Source organism: Prionailurus viverrinus, chromosome C1 (assembly GCF_022837055.1).
Source record: "Prionailurus viverrinus isolate Anna chromosome C1, UM_Priviv_1.0, whole genome shotgun sequence".
In the NCBI taxonomy this organism is placed as follows: Eukaryota; Metazoa; Chordata; class Mammalia; order Carnivora; family Felidae; genus Prionailurus; species Prionailurus viverrinus.
In genome coordinates, this window is record NC_062568.1 from 51,366,987 (window position 1) to 51,382,155 (window position 15,169).

At 33.5% G+C, this 15,169-nt stretch overlaps 1 protein-coding gene across 1 annotated transcript in view; it reads right to left on the reverse strand.

The window, feature by feature from the left end:
• The window catches only part of AGPS (alkylglycerone phosphate synthase), a 143,602-nt gene that overhangs the window by 41,893 nt on the left and 86,540 nt on the right, over window positions 1–15,169 (reverse strand). Inside the window, exons 12-13 of the mRNA XM_047873320.1 lie at window positions 7,476–7,527; window positions 2,207–2,283 (exon numbers count right to left, since the gene is read on the reverse strand). Coding sequence (XP_047729276.1) covers window positions 2,207–2,283; window positions 7,476–7,527 — 129 coding nt within the window. The remainder of the gene's footprint in view (window positions 1–2,206; window positions 2,284–7,475; window positions 7,528–15,169) is intronic.

Consider the following 15,169-nt stretch of genomic DNA (forward strand, 5'->3'; position numbering starts at 1 on the left):
ATAAAAGTAAAAGCTAACAGGGACCATTTCTTCTCTTACATACCAACTATAACTTCTTAATAACATTTTCAAAGGAGATCTTACATATAAAATTAAAATGAAAAATATCTGAGAATAATCATAAAAGAAAATATATAACCTCATTAGGAAAATGTGTCTAAAATGTTCTAGAATGCCTGAACTAAGTAAATAAATCTGTGAATTCTTGCTCAAACTAATATAACAGATTTATTCCAATTCTGATAGAAACCTTAACAGATTCCCTAAAATGGTGAAGAGTTTTTAAAAGTTTTCTATGTTGATAAGCAGGTAGGTAATGATGGGTAACAAGAAAAATTCTAAAAACCAAGTAGTTTTATAGTAATTAAATCCACTTAATTTTTCAAGAATAAAAACTCATTTTAAAAAAGTGATACCTTTTTTAAAATTCAGTTTATTTAAACTAAAAACAAAAACAAAAACAGTTCACCTGCTCCTTCTACCCCTCCACCCCTGAAAACAAAAAGTTTGCCTTTTTCTCTTACCCTTCACCCCGTCTCTGGCAATCACCAGTCTGTTCTCTGTATCTATGAACTTAGTTTTTTAATATTTTTTTTCTAGATTTTATGTATAAGAGATCATACAGTATTTGACACATTAAAATGGGGTCCACTTCTTGAGTAAGTATATAAGAAGATGTCTTAGACATGACAAATCAATTGTAAGCAAAGTAAGGAAGCTAATGGTGCTGTTACAACTGGTTAGCAACTGGAGCGGAAAGTGAAGTTTCATTCAGATCTTCATCTCACACCATAAAATTGAAATAAATTCAAATAGTAACAAAGATTAAAAATTTTAAATTCATACTTAAGAAAAACCCAAGAGAGAGAAGAAATGGTCCCAATTATAGCTCTGGAGAAAGGGAGACTTTTCTAAGCTTACAAGTAATTAAATAGGGGCGCCTGGGTGGCTCAGTCAGGTAAGCATCTAAACTCTTGATTTCGGCTCCGGTGATGATCTTGCGGTTCATGGGATGAGATCTGCATCCAGCTCTGCACTGACCACCCAGACAACAGGGAGCCTGCTTGGGATTCTGTCTCTCCCTCTCTCTGCAAACCGCCCTCCACTCCGCATGTGTGAGTTCACTCTCTCTCCCTCTCTCTCTCTCAAAATAAACAAACATTAAAAAAAAGAAGTGATTAAATAATCATAGAAAAATATATAAAAACTTGAAACTTTTGAACCAAAAAAAAAAACTCTTACTAAAAACAGAGTCACTTGGGGGCACCTGGGTGGCTCAGTAGGTTAAGTGTCCGACTTCAGCTCAGGTCATGATTGCACAGTTCATGAGTTTGAGCCCTACAATGGGCTCGGTCCAGATAGCTCAGAGCCTGGAGCCTGCTTTGGATTCTGTGTCTCTATCTCTCTCTGTCCCTCCCCCGATTGTGCCTGCACTTGCTCACTCTCTTTCTCTCTCTTTCTCTCTCTCTCTCAAAATAAATAAATAAATATTAAACGAAATTTTTAAAAAAGGGAGTCACTTGACTCAATTATTTACAACATTTGTAACAAAGGCATCTAGTCATTCCATTATTCAAAGGGCACACAGCAAAGCACCAAGAAAAAAATACCATGAAGCTGCCACCCCTGGCAAAATAATCACATTCAACTACTTCACACAAAAACTACATCCAGGAAATACAAGGAAATGATTAAGTCTCATTGGAGTTTCAATGAGAAACATTAAAAATACCACTTTTCCCCCTGGATTCAGTAAATCTGAAACAACAAAAACAAAACTCCTACATGAATAGCAAGGATGCAACAAAGAAACAGCACCTGTGTATCATGAGAGTGTAAGCTGGTATAACCCTTTAGAAAAGGAATTCGGTGAAAATAAAAAAAAAAAAAATCCATACTCTTAGTACACTAGATATCGACATCTACTATAAAAAAATCAAACTATAAAAAATTGTACATGCATGAAACTGTTTAAGGTACTGTTATTTTTAGAAACTTCAAATCTGGGGAAAAAATGAAAATTTCTGAAATTAAATGAATAACTGATTTACTCAATAAAATATTTATTCCAACATGAAAAATAATTATTATGAAATTTACATTCATGAAAAAACATAATAATAGGTACATGTAAAGGGTGAGAAGGCAGGAGACAAAATTAGTATCATAAGCATTTAAAATTTTGGCATTTAATAAAAATTCTTACCTTTGTAATATAAAACTTTTTTAAGCCATCCAAAAATGATGTAAAAATAGAGGAAACCTGAGGTTTAAGAGCATGACCTAAGAAGAGAAAAGTTCATATTTTAAATTAATAGCAAATTCTGTTTTTCAGAAGATTAAGAGGCTAGTTTAATTTAGTATCCTAAAAAAAGTGAATGTTTCATGACTCCAAATTTTTAAAATCTTCCTATGTTTTATGTATAACATACTGATATTAAGATTTACATCTTTCATCTTTATCTTCTTTCAAAAGTCACAACTATTTGTTTATTAAACCTCTCATTTCTTTTTGAACTCAAATTACCACATGTAATTAATACTACATATAGTTTAGGTTATCTTTCAGTGGTATAGTTTATACATAGTAAAATCACTTCATTAATTTTTATTTCATTAAGAACACCCAATGGTGGCTGGTTTTACTTTTATTTTTTTTAATTATGCAGAAACCATTCAGAACTATAACCAAATATGGAGTCAATGCCAAGTTTAAGGTTGTTTCTTAATTAATTCCTAATTCTTCCAGAATTCTTGGCATAAAACTAGTAATTGCTTCCTTAATCACACCCAGAGAGTTAAAATTGCCAGAATAACATAAACGGTGTCTCAGAGTCTGTTAAATTAACATCTTTGCCTGCGGATTGAGTTTAATTGAGTGAAAGTCTTTTACTGTTTTCTCATTGTTTTCAGAGCAACTTCTTAACTCCCGTGACTGTTAGATTTAAGAGTCAGATACATCTGGCTTTAGTGCTATAAGGCCAATTCAGAAAAATGGGGCATACCATTTATATAGAATTTTTATAAAGAATTTTAAAGTCTCTAGTAAATCTGAAATTATCTCCAAGTAAAAAGTTTATTTTTTTAACAAGCTTTAAGATTTGGGGATTTTGTTTGTTTTTAAAGTATAGATCTGTCCTTTAAGATTGGTGCAAATAGCAAACTAGTTTCTTTGGGGGTGAGAGGGTAGATTTCTAGGGGGAAAAGACTATGATTTGTATGTAGTCTTCCCCCCCCATTCTTTTTTTTTTTAAGTTAGATTCTGAATCTGTAATACTTATTGCATTTTTACTGACTACAACAGGAAACTGTGTGATATAAAAGACCAAGTAACGTAAGTCTTAACCAGAGATTAAGAGTTAGATATCCATGCTATAACTGAACAAAACAAAAAACAAAAGACAAATGAAGGCCAGATTAGATAGAGATCAACCCAGAAATCTTTTTGAGTACCTGGATCACAAGCAAGATGTTTGGAAATTTTTTTTCTTTTACTGTAACCTGTCAAAAAATGCTTTCCCAACATAATCAGTGCCTTAAGAGATCCATTTCTAACAAGTATAAAGTTAGAAATAACATATCAAAATATTCACTTCTTGTCCTAAAGAGAATTCATCCTACTTAAACAACTGGAAATACATAAACATAAATGTATGAGTGTGTGAGTTGTGTTCTTGCAAGAAATTGATCCACAATTGATCCTTCTGATCCACACATCTTTACACCATGTATGAGGACTCCAAATGTTACTACACTGATGTGGAATAGTCCTTAAGGGTAAATGTTCGTAACACATGGAAATTCATTTGCACAATTTCCATTAACACTAGTGGGACTTAGTCACCTGTATCCCAAATATGGAGTTGACACATTAGCTCTGAAGAATATTATAAAAGTGATACTAACTTTAAGTGGGTCAGCATTAGTATTAACCTAAGGGAACATTATTATCTTTTACTTATTAAATTAACATTGTCTTTGGGGCGCCTGGGTGGCGCAGTTGGTTAAGCGTCCGACTTCAGCCAGGTCATGATCTCGCGGTCCGCGGGTTCGAGCCCCGCGTCGGGCTCTGGGCTGATGGCTCAGAGCCTGGAGCCTGTTTCCGATTCTGTGTCTCCCTCTCTCTCTGCCCCTCCCCCGTTCATGCTGTGTCTCTCTCTGTCCCAAAAATAAATAAACGTTGAAAAAAAAAATTAAAAAAAACAAACAAACAAACAAAAAAACATTGTCTTTCAAATTAATTACGTTCTAAATATATTCTGACTACTGTGTTTTATTTTTTATAGTAAATGAAGGAACTAAGTTTTCAGATTTACTAAACAGTATGATTAGTAAATGCTGTGTTGTTACAGTGTTACTTTTAAAATTTTAAATTATTGGGGTGCCTGGGTGGCTCAGTCCGTTGAGCGGCCGTTCAGCTCAGGTCATGATCTCACAGTTTGTGAGTTTGAGCCCCGCGTTGGGCTCTCTGCTGACAGCTCAGAGCCTGGAGCTTGTTTTGGATTCTGTGTCTCCCTCTCTGACCAATCCCCCGCTCAACACTCTGTGTCTCTCTCTCTCAAAAATAAACATTAAATTTTTTTTTTAAATTTAAATTATTTAATAAATATCTACATTTCAAAGAAGTGATCTCAAACAGTGGCAAAAGTTTTGGGCCTTGGAGTCCGACAGATTTGGGTTCAACTCCTGCTCTACGACATATGACCTGTGGGCTGAAATATCTAGCCTTTGAGTCATCTCTAAACTGAGAATATTACTTTTAGGGACAGCTGTAAGGAGTATTTGATAAATTGTGCTATTGACATTGTGCTTAGGACTACACTATGTGCTCTCCAAGATTTATTCATCCTCTTTGGCTAAGTAGATGATTAAGTCAATCAACATGTCAGCACCTGTCATATGACAGGTGCAGGGGATATAAAAATGAATAAAAAACATCCCTAAATTTGACAAAATTTAGTGTTTCAGAGGAAATTCTACAGATCATTTCAATATACTCAATGATACCTATCACTTCAATACACTGAAAACAAATCATTTCATATAATGAACTAAGGGTTGTGTCAAGAGGTAGGAATGAAATTAAAAATATTAACATCTAATAATAAGGCTTGTGATTTGTTAAGGAGTATGGTACAAAACTGCCAATAAGCCATATGGCTGGTACAAAGTCCTGGACATCCCTTGCTGTGTTTAGCTGTGTGATCATGGAGCCATGGCAAGATATGTAGATGGCAAGGCTTCAACAGGTAGTGAGAAATCAAAAAGGTTATAGATAGCTGAGAAGCAGGAACAGATCTGCCTTTCCAAAGAATGACTTTGGCGGCCAAGTAAAGGGTGGAAGGAGACAAAAGATATAGTCAAGATGGAGAGGGTAGAGCCTACCTTAGAGCATGTTCCTAGATACAGCAATGAGAATGTGAAACAGGGATGAGAGATAGCCAGAAGGACATTTTCTTTAAACCTTCATCTTAAATTGCTATATATCCCAATTATAAATAAAATCTAGTCAAATTATAGTTAATTTTACAAAGGTGTTTATGACTATAACTCACTATAATAATAGCATATAAATGGGTAAAAGCATTATTAATCAGATACATGGCTCTCTTAAGACCTAGATCTCTAAATGCAGGCCAAAACACAGAAGGCTTGATTTCCATTTGATTTAACTATTTAATTATTTAAAGGATGTACTTATCTTAAACTTTTACCAGTAGTATAGTATTTTGAAAATAATTTACTTAAAGAAATAACAGCTATGACTTAAAAGAATCAAATTTTAAAACTAACTCTTGATATATTATGAACATGACTTCCATAAGCTTCTTTAAAAAAATTATTTTTTAATGTTTATTTATTTTTGAGAGAGACAGTGTGAGAGGGGGAGGGGCAGAGAGAGAGGCAGACACAGAATCCGAAGCAGGCTCCAGGCTCTGAGCTGTCAGCACAGAGGCCGATCTGGAGTTTGAACTCACAAGGCGTGAGATCACAACCTGAGCCGAAGTTGGAACGCTTAATCAACTGAGTCACCCAAGCACCCCTGACTTCTTTCAGCTTCTATACTATATAATCACTCTTCCCTAAATTAAAACCTAAACTACTCTTAAATAGAACAAACAAAAGTCTGCCTATCTTAGCCATTAGTGTTTACTATTGAACAATCATTCCTATAATTTCAGGGACTGTTCTGAAGATACTTAAATTCTATGAATGTAAGTTCCAAACTCAATTTCAGCATATGGAAAAAAATATAAAAGCAATAAAATGAGAATTGAAAAGATGATAAACAGAGTCAGAAAGTTTAATACTTTAACGCAAAAAGGGGGAAAAAGAAACATGGTTACCTGCTACTCAATTCTCTACCTGAATATTCCAACAGTACCTTAAAAACAACCCATTGTAATGTCTTTTCCCCCAAATCATCATCTCTCTCTCTCTGTTCATCAGTCCACCCAGTCAGTCAAATCAGCAATCTTGGAGTTGCCCTCAACCCTTCCGTTTATGGAACCTTCCACATCTAGTTGGCAAACTGAGCTCTAGGAAATCTATGCCTTACTCTCCATCTCCATCGCTGCTTCCTTGATCAAGGCCCCCAAAATTGGCCTCTTGAACCATTTCCACTCCTCTTCCCCGCCTGCACCATTCTACTCCACCCTGCATAATGCTAGCAGAATGGAGCATTCTCAGATGTAAATCCCTTTGCTGACATGGTAAAATCCAAATCAATCCTGCAAAGCCCTACTCCACCCATCCAGCTTCATCTCTTGTAACAACTCTCACCCACCCTCTATTTGAGCCACATCGAACTACTTGAAGTACAAAGATGCCACTGAGGTCTCACAATTTCATATTTTTTTCCTGATGAGTGAACAAATTTGGTAGGAGGGGAGAGGAAAACATCCCAATCAAACTTCTATTCCCCTTAAGATTTAATGTAAGCATTACCCTCCTTTAAGAAGCCTTTCTTAGGGGAGCCTGAGTGGCTCAGTCGGTTAAGCATCCAACTACAGCCCAGGTCATGATCTCGTGGTTTATGAGTTCGAGCCCTGCATCAGGCTCTGTGCTAACAGTTCAGAGGCTGGAGCCTGCTTCACATTCTGTGTCTCCCTCTCTCTCTGCCCCTCTCCCACTTGCACTCTGTCTCTATCTTAAAAAATAAACATTAAAAAAAAAAAAAAGCACCTTTCCTGAATCCCCATATTGACATCCAGCAAAATCCAGCAGGTTCAACCATTCCTTCATTTGCACCCAGGGTATCCAGTGCACTCTTCTTTCATAGCATCTCTAACAATCCTGCACTCATTCATTTCTGTAATTGTCTGTCACCATTAGACTAAGGGCTTCCTGAAGGACAGGAACTATGACATTCATCTTCCTAGCTCTGTATTCAGTACTCTTCCCGGCATGTAACAACTGTTTCACAAATTTTGGGGCTTCATGAGCAGATTTTAAAATGATCATTCCTTACTTACCAAACTGAAACTGTTGGTTGTCCATGAGGCGAATAGATGCAGGAGCACATCTCTATTTTAAAAAGAAAAAATGTGATACAAATTTAATACTGTAAAGAAGCTACACAGGTAGAATGTAAATGCCATCTTTCTGTATGTGACATCAAGAGCTTAGTTCCTAAGAATATATACAGTAAAAAAAATCTTAACTTTTTATACAATTTTAAGATGATAAAACATCACTGACTGCTATAAAATATTTGGAAGAGAAATCTATATATATAATACACACACATGTATGCTGCCAGATCTTTGTCAGCAACAAGATCTTCTCAATGCCTAGCAAAGATCTATGGAAATACCTAAAAGAAATATTGGGCCTTGAAGTAGATTATTTTAGAACAAAGTAGAAATTTCAAAGACTACAATCAACATTATACCATTTGTGAATTATAATGTATCTTCAGATTCTTATATACTTTTAAAATGAAGAAGATGGTGGTAGAATTTTTCTGAGCAAAAACACCTCAAAAAATTATCTGTGATGTCTTCATACATAACTCTAAGAACTGTTGTTTTCCTTTTATCCCTTTCAATAATCCATTTTAAAAAGAAAAACTATCAGTGACCAGAATTCTAAAATCTTTCAAGGCATGAAAATAGCAACAAAATTCTGAAGGGTAACATTATGTATCTAGAACTCCACCAGTGTTAAATTTAATCTAGTCACCACACTAAAAGCTGCAAGGAAAGAAAAATGAGAACAGATAGTCATATAAATTTTGTATGCTGAAATACTACAATACAAACACTAGCAAGATTTAAGTTAGCTACAGCTTTTCCATAGTATTAAAGTGAGCTGCACCCTAACGACAATTTTATTTTCTATGCAAATTTTTAACATGGTTAAACTTCTACCAAGAGGTTGCTTTCACATGACAAAATTTTGACTGTCATAAACTTTTTAAACATTTATCTTCTGCTAATAACATTTATAAATAAAATTTGTATCCACACAACATTAAGATATATGCAGATCATTCAAAAGAACAAAACTTAACACATAACTGCGCATTACAACATTTTTGCTATCATTTACTTTTAATTGAATACTTAATTTTATAAAACCACTCACAATACACATTTTATTTCATCCAACAAAATAACCGAGTAGATTCTTATTTTGAGCACTACACGATTTACTCACCTTTGGTACTAAAGGTGATATTATTCAATCTATATTTTAAAAAGTCACTGCCAAATCTAAAGAAAACAGTATTAGGTAATTTTACATATATACCATAACAATAACCTATTGCCTTACTTTTATAGACTCTTCTGATGTCCAGGTTGTTTTCACATCTCTAATATAAGAAATAACCCCATCAGGGTAGCAGAACTGGTGTTATCCCCATTTTTCAGATGAGGACATAAGAACCAGAGAGATTAAAAGACTTGTCTGAGGTCATATGACTGTTAAGTAGACAAACTAGGACCAAGATATCTTGATTGCTGGATGAGGAATATTTCAAATAGACCACAAAGCCTCCCAAAAAATCACCTAACACACACATACATACATCACACACACAACACAAAGAGCTTTAAAGTCATACCTGAAACAAAAATTACATGAAAACTATGTGTTATACAGTTATTACACACACACACACACACACACACACACACACACACACACACACACAACCTGAGTAATTTCAAATCTTGGTATAAGGTTATCTTTGTAATTAGGCTGTGCTTCTAAAAGCCAAACCAGTTTCCAAAATACTACAGAAAAATCAATTTTCGTAAAATGCTCTAATTCAAACAGGCGTATCAACTTCTAATAACACATATGATGCCTAATTAGACCAAGTTTCTTTTCTGCATGAAATAAACAATATCATATTACATATATATTTATATGTTTTGGCTTAAGCACACCAGTAACATATGCGAAAGAATTCAGAGCCCTTCTGTCATTCTTAGAAAAAAACAAAAAACAAAAAATGAAACTTTTTTTTTAAGATTGTATTTTTAAGTTCTCTATACCTAATGTCGAGCTTGAACTCACAATCCTCACTCTACTGACTGAGCCCGCCAAGCACCTACCCTCCCCAAAAACAACTTTTAAATTTGTACCAACAACTTGTAAATTCCATCTCCTACCGTCACCTAGTTTCTACTACCCCTGTACCTATATCAAGTGTTATTAGGGAAAACATTCAGCACAGAGACACATATATCAGAAAATGGGGGAAAGTATGTTTAGTACAATAAATCTGTAGTGGAAATCAATCTCTGAAACAACTAAAATACAATAAATATGCAGGCCTTGATAAAAACTTGGTTTGAAAAGACTATCCATAAAATACATCTTGGGTAACTGAAATAATCTGTTTATAGAATGAACACTGGATGTCATTAAAGAAATTACTGTTGATTTTCTTTGACATGATAATAGTATTGTGGCTGTGAAGAAAAACACCTTTATTTTTAGGAGATGTATGTTTAAATACTTAGAGATCAAGTGCCATGATGTCTGCAACTTAATTTTAAACGGCCCAGAAAACACATACAGAAACATTTAAAACAAACATAAGAAAAAGTCAATTGTTGAATATACAAGATAAACATACAAGTGATCGCCATCCTCTTCTTTCAAAGTTTCTGTATGCTTAAAACTTTCAAATTAAAAAGTTGGAAAAATAAGTAAGGAAGCTTCAGGAACTTGGTACACATAACAACCAATATTCAATAATATTGAATATGATTTTAACTTGACAGCTGAGTCATATAAAGCTGAGTCAGTCATGGACTATTCCTATTTGTACTGAGGCAGAGTAGATGGTTACAGACACTTATCAAATGAGAATAACTACTAACACTTATCAAAAAAGAATAAAAAGCTAAAGAGAATTTGGTGTATGTAGATAATAAATATTAGTTTTCAATACTGGCTTTTTAAAAATGATCAAAATGAAACCACAGCTTTATTAAGTCTCATGTTTTAATAGTGTCATTTTTTTAAAAAGTCAGTAAATGAGTATTTTAGTTATCAACACAAGTAAATTCTCATAAGTAAAGCACCCAAATTAAAAAACAGCATCTAGATTGTTTTATGATCCTCTGGCCATTTATTATTTGCAAATCACTGTGCATCATTCTAAAAAAAAAAAAAGCAGAAAAGTCTCTTAGAATTTTATATGAAAACCTGCCAGTATCACTAATTGTAAGTTCCTATAATCGAAAGACCAAAATAATGTTTCTATTCTTAAAAAATAACATTCAATCTGGGTAACACTACCTATGGTTAAGACTACATTATGTTTCAATTGCTATGAAACTAATTTGAAAACCTAAAAATATTTCCTTTAAAAGTTAGAGACATCACAAATTCGGAGAATTTGAGCTCTAAATTCACTCCCATGCTTTTCAATTATACTGAGTATTCCATAGATGAAGAAAGGGGGAAAAGGGTTCTTGAGTTAAAGTGACCCCTAGTGGTATGGGACCAGAAATAACCTGAGAGAGAATAGTTTTACCAAGTAATTTTTTTGGTGGGTTAATAATACATTCAGGGAATTTAAGGAACATCAAACAAAAACTGTTTACTCAAAATGGAGTTAATAAAATAACTGATTTATTTCCTACTATGATAAATTTATTTTTACTAGAATATCTGATGTCATCTGACTTGTACCCAAGTATACTTTATATGTAATAAGTAGTCTGAAAAGAGATGAGAAACTCATTATTGACCTTAAGGAAATATCAATTATCTTTGTTTTACCCAAGCAAAGAAGAAATAAATAATCACATTGACCTCAAAGCACTAGTACGAGACTGACTAAGTCAAACTGCTGACAATTTCTTCCCTTTAATGATGTTACAACCAGGAATTTAATATATAAACCTGAAAAATAAATAACCACTCTCATTAGTCTTATTTAATTCTGACTACAATTCTCTTTACTAACAACTTAAAAAAAGCAACAGATTTCTCAATCTAACCATTTTCTCCAAAAAAAAAGTCCCTATAAGAAACACATCAAAAGATTTCTGCAAAATCTGTTTTTATGGAACTAATTCGTATCTCTTTCTTATCACAGAGAAAACCAGAACTTGCACTGCAGATGTGACACATTATTTGTGAGGGTTTCCCTTCGTTTACTAAATACTAGCAAAAGAAATTCGATATTAACATATCTCAAAAGGCATCGGGATTTCTACTATTCCAACTTCATAAACATAAAATATAAGCAGTGAATGGTAGTCCTATATCTTTGGTGCCTTGTTTAACACCTTTGAATTGAAAAGGCTTGTTTCTTCAAGAAGTAAATCACACATTCAGTGTAGACTCTAGAATGGCCCAAACTCCTAAACCTTGAGTTTATTTTGGAGATAGTCTAGTAACCTCACACTATATCAGAAGCCAAAGCTCCAATACCAAACTCCTTGTACCTAGCCATACAAAAGTTTAAACATATAAAATTTATCATGATATGCAACATCTGTAGTGATTACTAGAAGACAGGAATCATGTCTATTTAACTTACACAATATCCAATATACTTTGTTGAATATAAAGTTAAGAGCACACTATCTTACATACAGATAAACAAAAAAATGTTTAAAAAAGGATATGTGAAAAGAATTCTGCTAACTGCAAATTTCTATATATAAAAACTTAAAATGTAGACAGATAATTGGTTCTTCCTCAGAGCTGGTACCACAGATAAAATCAGACAGTATTTAAGGCTATTCGTATAAATGGTTAGTCCTACTGGAAGTCACATACTGGCTTACAGCTACATATTATACAGTAGATATTTCCCTCCATTTATATAAGGGAAGAGCCAATAATGCCAAACAGTCTCTGGTTCATCATTTTCATTTTTCACTTTGTACATGTATAATGACTTGTTCTGAGTAGCTCCTGCTTAAAAGCATGTCTTGTAACTGTCCTCAAGTTTAACACATTCTGCTGGATCACATAGTAAAGAATTCAATTAATCAAACTTTTGGCTAGGGGCTAGGTTATTTTCTCTGCCTAAGAGGGAGAAAAGCATCACACACACACACACACACACACACACACACACACACACACGCATGCACACACATAATGATTTAAAATAACAATGCCTTTTTCTACACATAACAAATTATTATTTCCAAGAATTACCACTGAATATAAAGCAGTTTTAATTATTTTATAATGTAATTGCTAAACCTAACTCCTTTCAATTTATTTCAACCCCTCCAGGATAAGTCAAGTTTAAGACAGAACAATTCAGAATTGAGACATAATAGTCTGAGGTGTCAAATATGAACTATGTATTTCTTTCCAAATTATGGTCTAAGCTCTCTAGAAAAAACAACAACACCCTATCAGTTTAAAACTGTTTAAAATAAAAGTGATGGTAGGTAGAATGGGCCACACCTTGCCAAAAGACAGGGAGAGAAAAACCTCCCTTTTCAATCTGTAATTCTACAAACCTAGTTCTGATACTGAGAAAGACAGTTTTCAGAGGAATGCATAAGGAAATGTGCCACACATACAGTGTTTCCTCTTAATGGAACATATGGTCCTCCCTCAATACTACAGGGCATAACTCTTAAGTTTTTACTGGGAAGGGAAAATCCCAGACTTCAAAAACTGCTCAATTTGAGCTTATTTCAACCCTTTTTCCCTTAAAACTTTATAAAAATATCATTGTTATTTCTAAACAAACAATAAGAGAATAATAAAATATACCTGAAACTGATATTCTGATTAAAAAACACTATTTCCTCTCACCTGAGAGGCTACAGTAAGAAATCTATTTTCTCAAAGTCTTAAAAATCACTTACTTACCCATCTACTGAGTTAAGTTGGAGATAATACTGGACTGCCATTTATTAGATAGAATCACATTAATCTTCTACTAAATCTTCCTTTCTAGCTCCTCACAAGGCAGTGAAGTATTGAAAGAGGACAATCCTCACGTGGACAAAGATTAGATGAGAGACCTTAGTAGAATCCTTCTGCTGTCAGTATAAAGTTGCTTAATTTATTTCCTTCAGTAAGAATAGTGATGAAAATATACAAAGAGCCCACTTTGCTATTTGTAAACAATCATGTACACTCCTTTCCAAAAGATACATATCCAAAATAGTTTCCCATTTCAAAGGCAACTTGAGTCTGAAAATACCGTAAAAATGGAAGTGCTATGAAGTGACAGTGAGGAATTACAACCAGCCAACTCATTATTCAATCAAGAATTTGGCACAATCATAAACCATGTATCATCGATTTTAATGGATCTTAATTCTCTTCCTATCAGCTGAAATTCCAAATTGCAAATTGAACAACTAGTGCCAAAATCTGATCATTTTCTCAATTTTTCTGCCTGAGAATACTGTTACAAAGCAGGGCAGCACACGTCGTTCCATTCTTGACATATGAGATTTGTACATTCTGTAAACTAATATGTAAATGTCTCTAAGCCATAATACAAGCATTTGCCCATTTCCAGGGCAGGTAAACATTCATACTTAATATATATGTTCCTCAAACAGTGGAATATCTCCAAATCACAGTAACTATTCTTAGCAATTGTTTCATTCATACAAGTAATATTTGAAAATAAAATAGTATCTATCTAGGCTTTTTAATCAGTTTCAAGAAAGACAAACTTTCTAGTCATGTGGTATGTATGCCTTTAAAAACTGTCTATTACCAGGTACACAGAACCAATTTATTAAAACTATAGATTAGAGGGGAGCTTTCCTTTAAGGTCTTTAACCACAGGGTAGCACTTTCTACCAGCTATCACCTTTGTTTATTCCAAACTACATACCCAATACAGTTTTGTGTAGTCAATTTAGATTACAGTCACTGGTGAATATCCAAAGAATTTTTTAAAACGAGTAAAAGCGCAATTTTTACTGACTTATGCAAGGATGAAGGAAAATTTCACCCCCTGCTTTTCATTAGCACAAGTAGTTCTCTATTACTTTCTATCAGGGGCATGTATTAAATTGTAACAAAAACTGCATCAGATTATAGCAACTATGTTTAAATCCAATATTTCCATTTTAATAAAATTATAAATTTAGGATTCTGATACATTTGTACATCATTTCTCATTAATGAAACCTAAGATATATTTACATATTTACAATGCAGAAAAGAGGAAAGCATAAATATGTCTACCTTTACTTCCAAGATCACCTAGCAACATTTTTTCACAAGTCTACTAAATCTGTGTTCTACAGAGTGGAGAGCTTGTGAAGGGGCAGATTTGACCAACATAGACTGAATGTGACCTCATCAAAGATCTTTTGTTGAAAATACATATAAATCAGATAGTTTTATCGATGCTGTAATTATTTTTAAAATTCCAATGTGGCATTCTTGCTTATTTTGCAATAAAAAATGGAGACAACAATAGCCAATTAAAAAGATGTCATATTCAAAACCTGAAAAAGAGAGATACTACGAACTATAAATTTTATGATAAAGCTTTTTTGGGGAGGGGAAATAATAAAGCTTAACAAAGACAGAAACAAATAAAAGTACTTAACACCAAGAATAAATTATAATACAAGGTGAAAACACTTAAAAAAAATCATTAAGGGAGATTGAAGTTGATAAGAAAATACAATCTAATAATGGGAAATGTTTGGTTTGTTTTGATTTTTAATAGGTGAACTTACTTACAGTAATT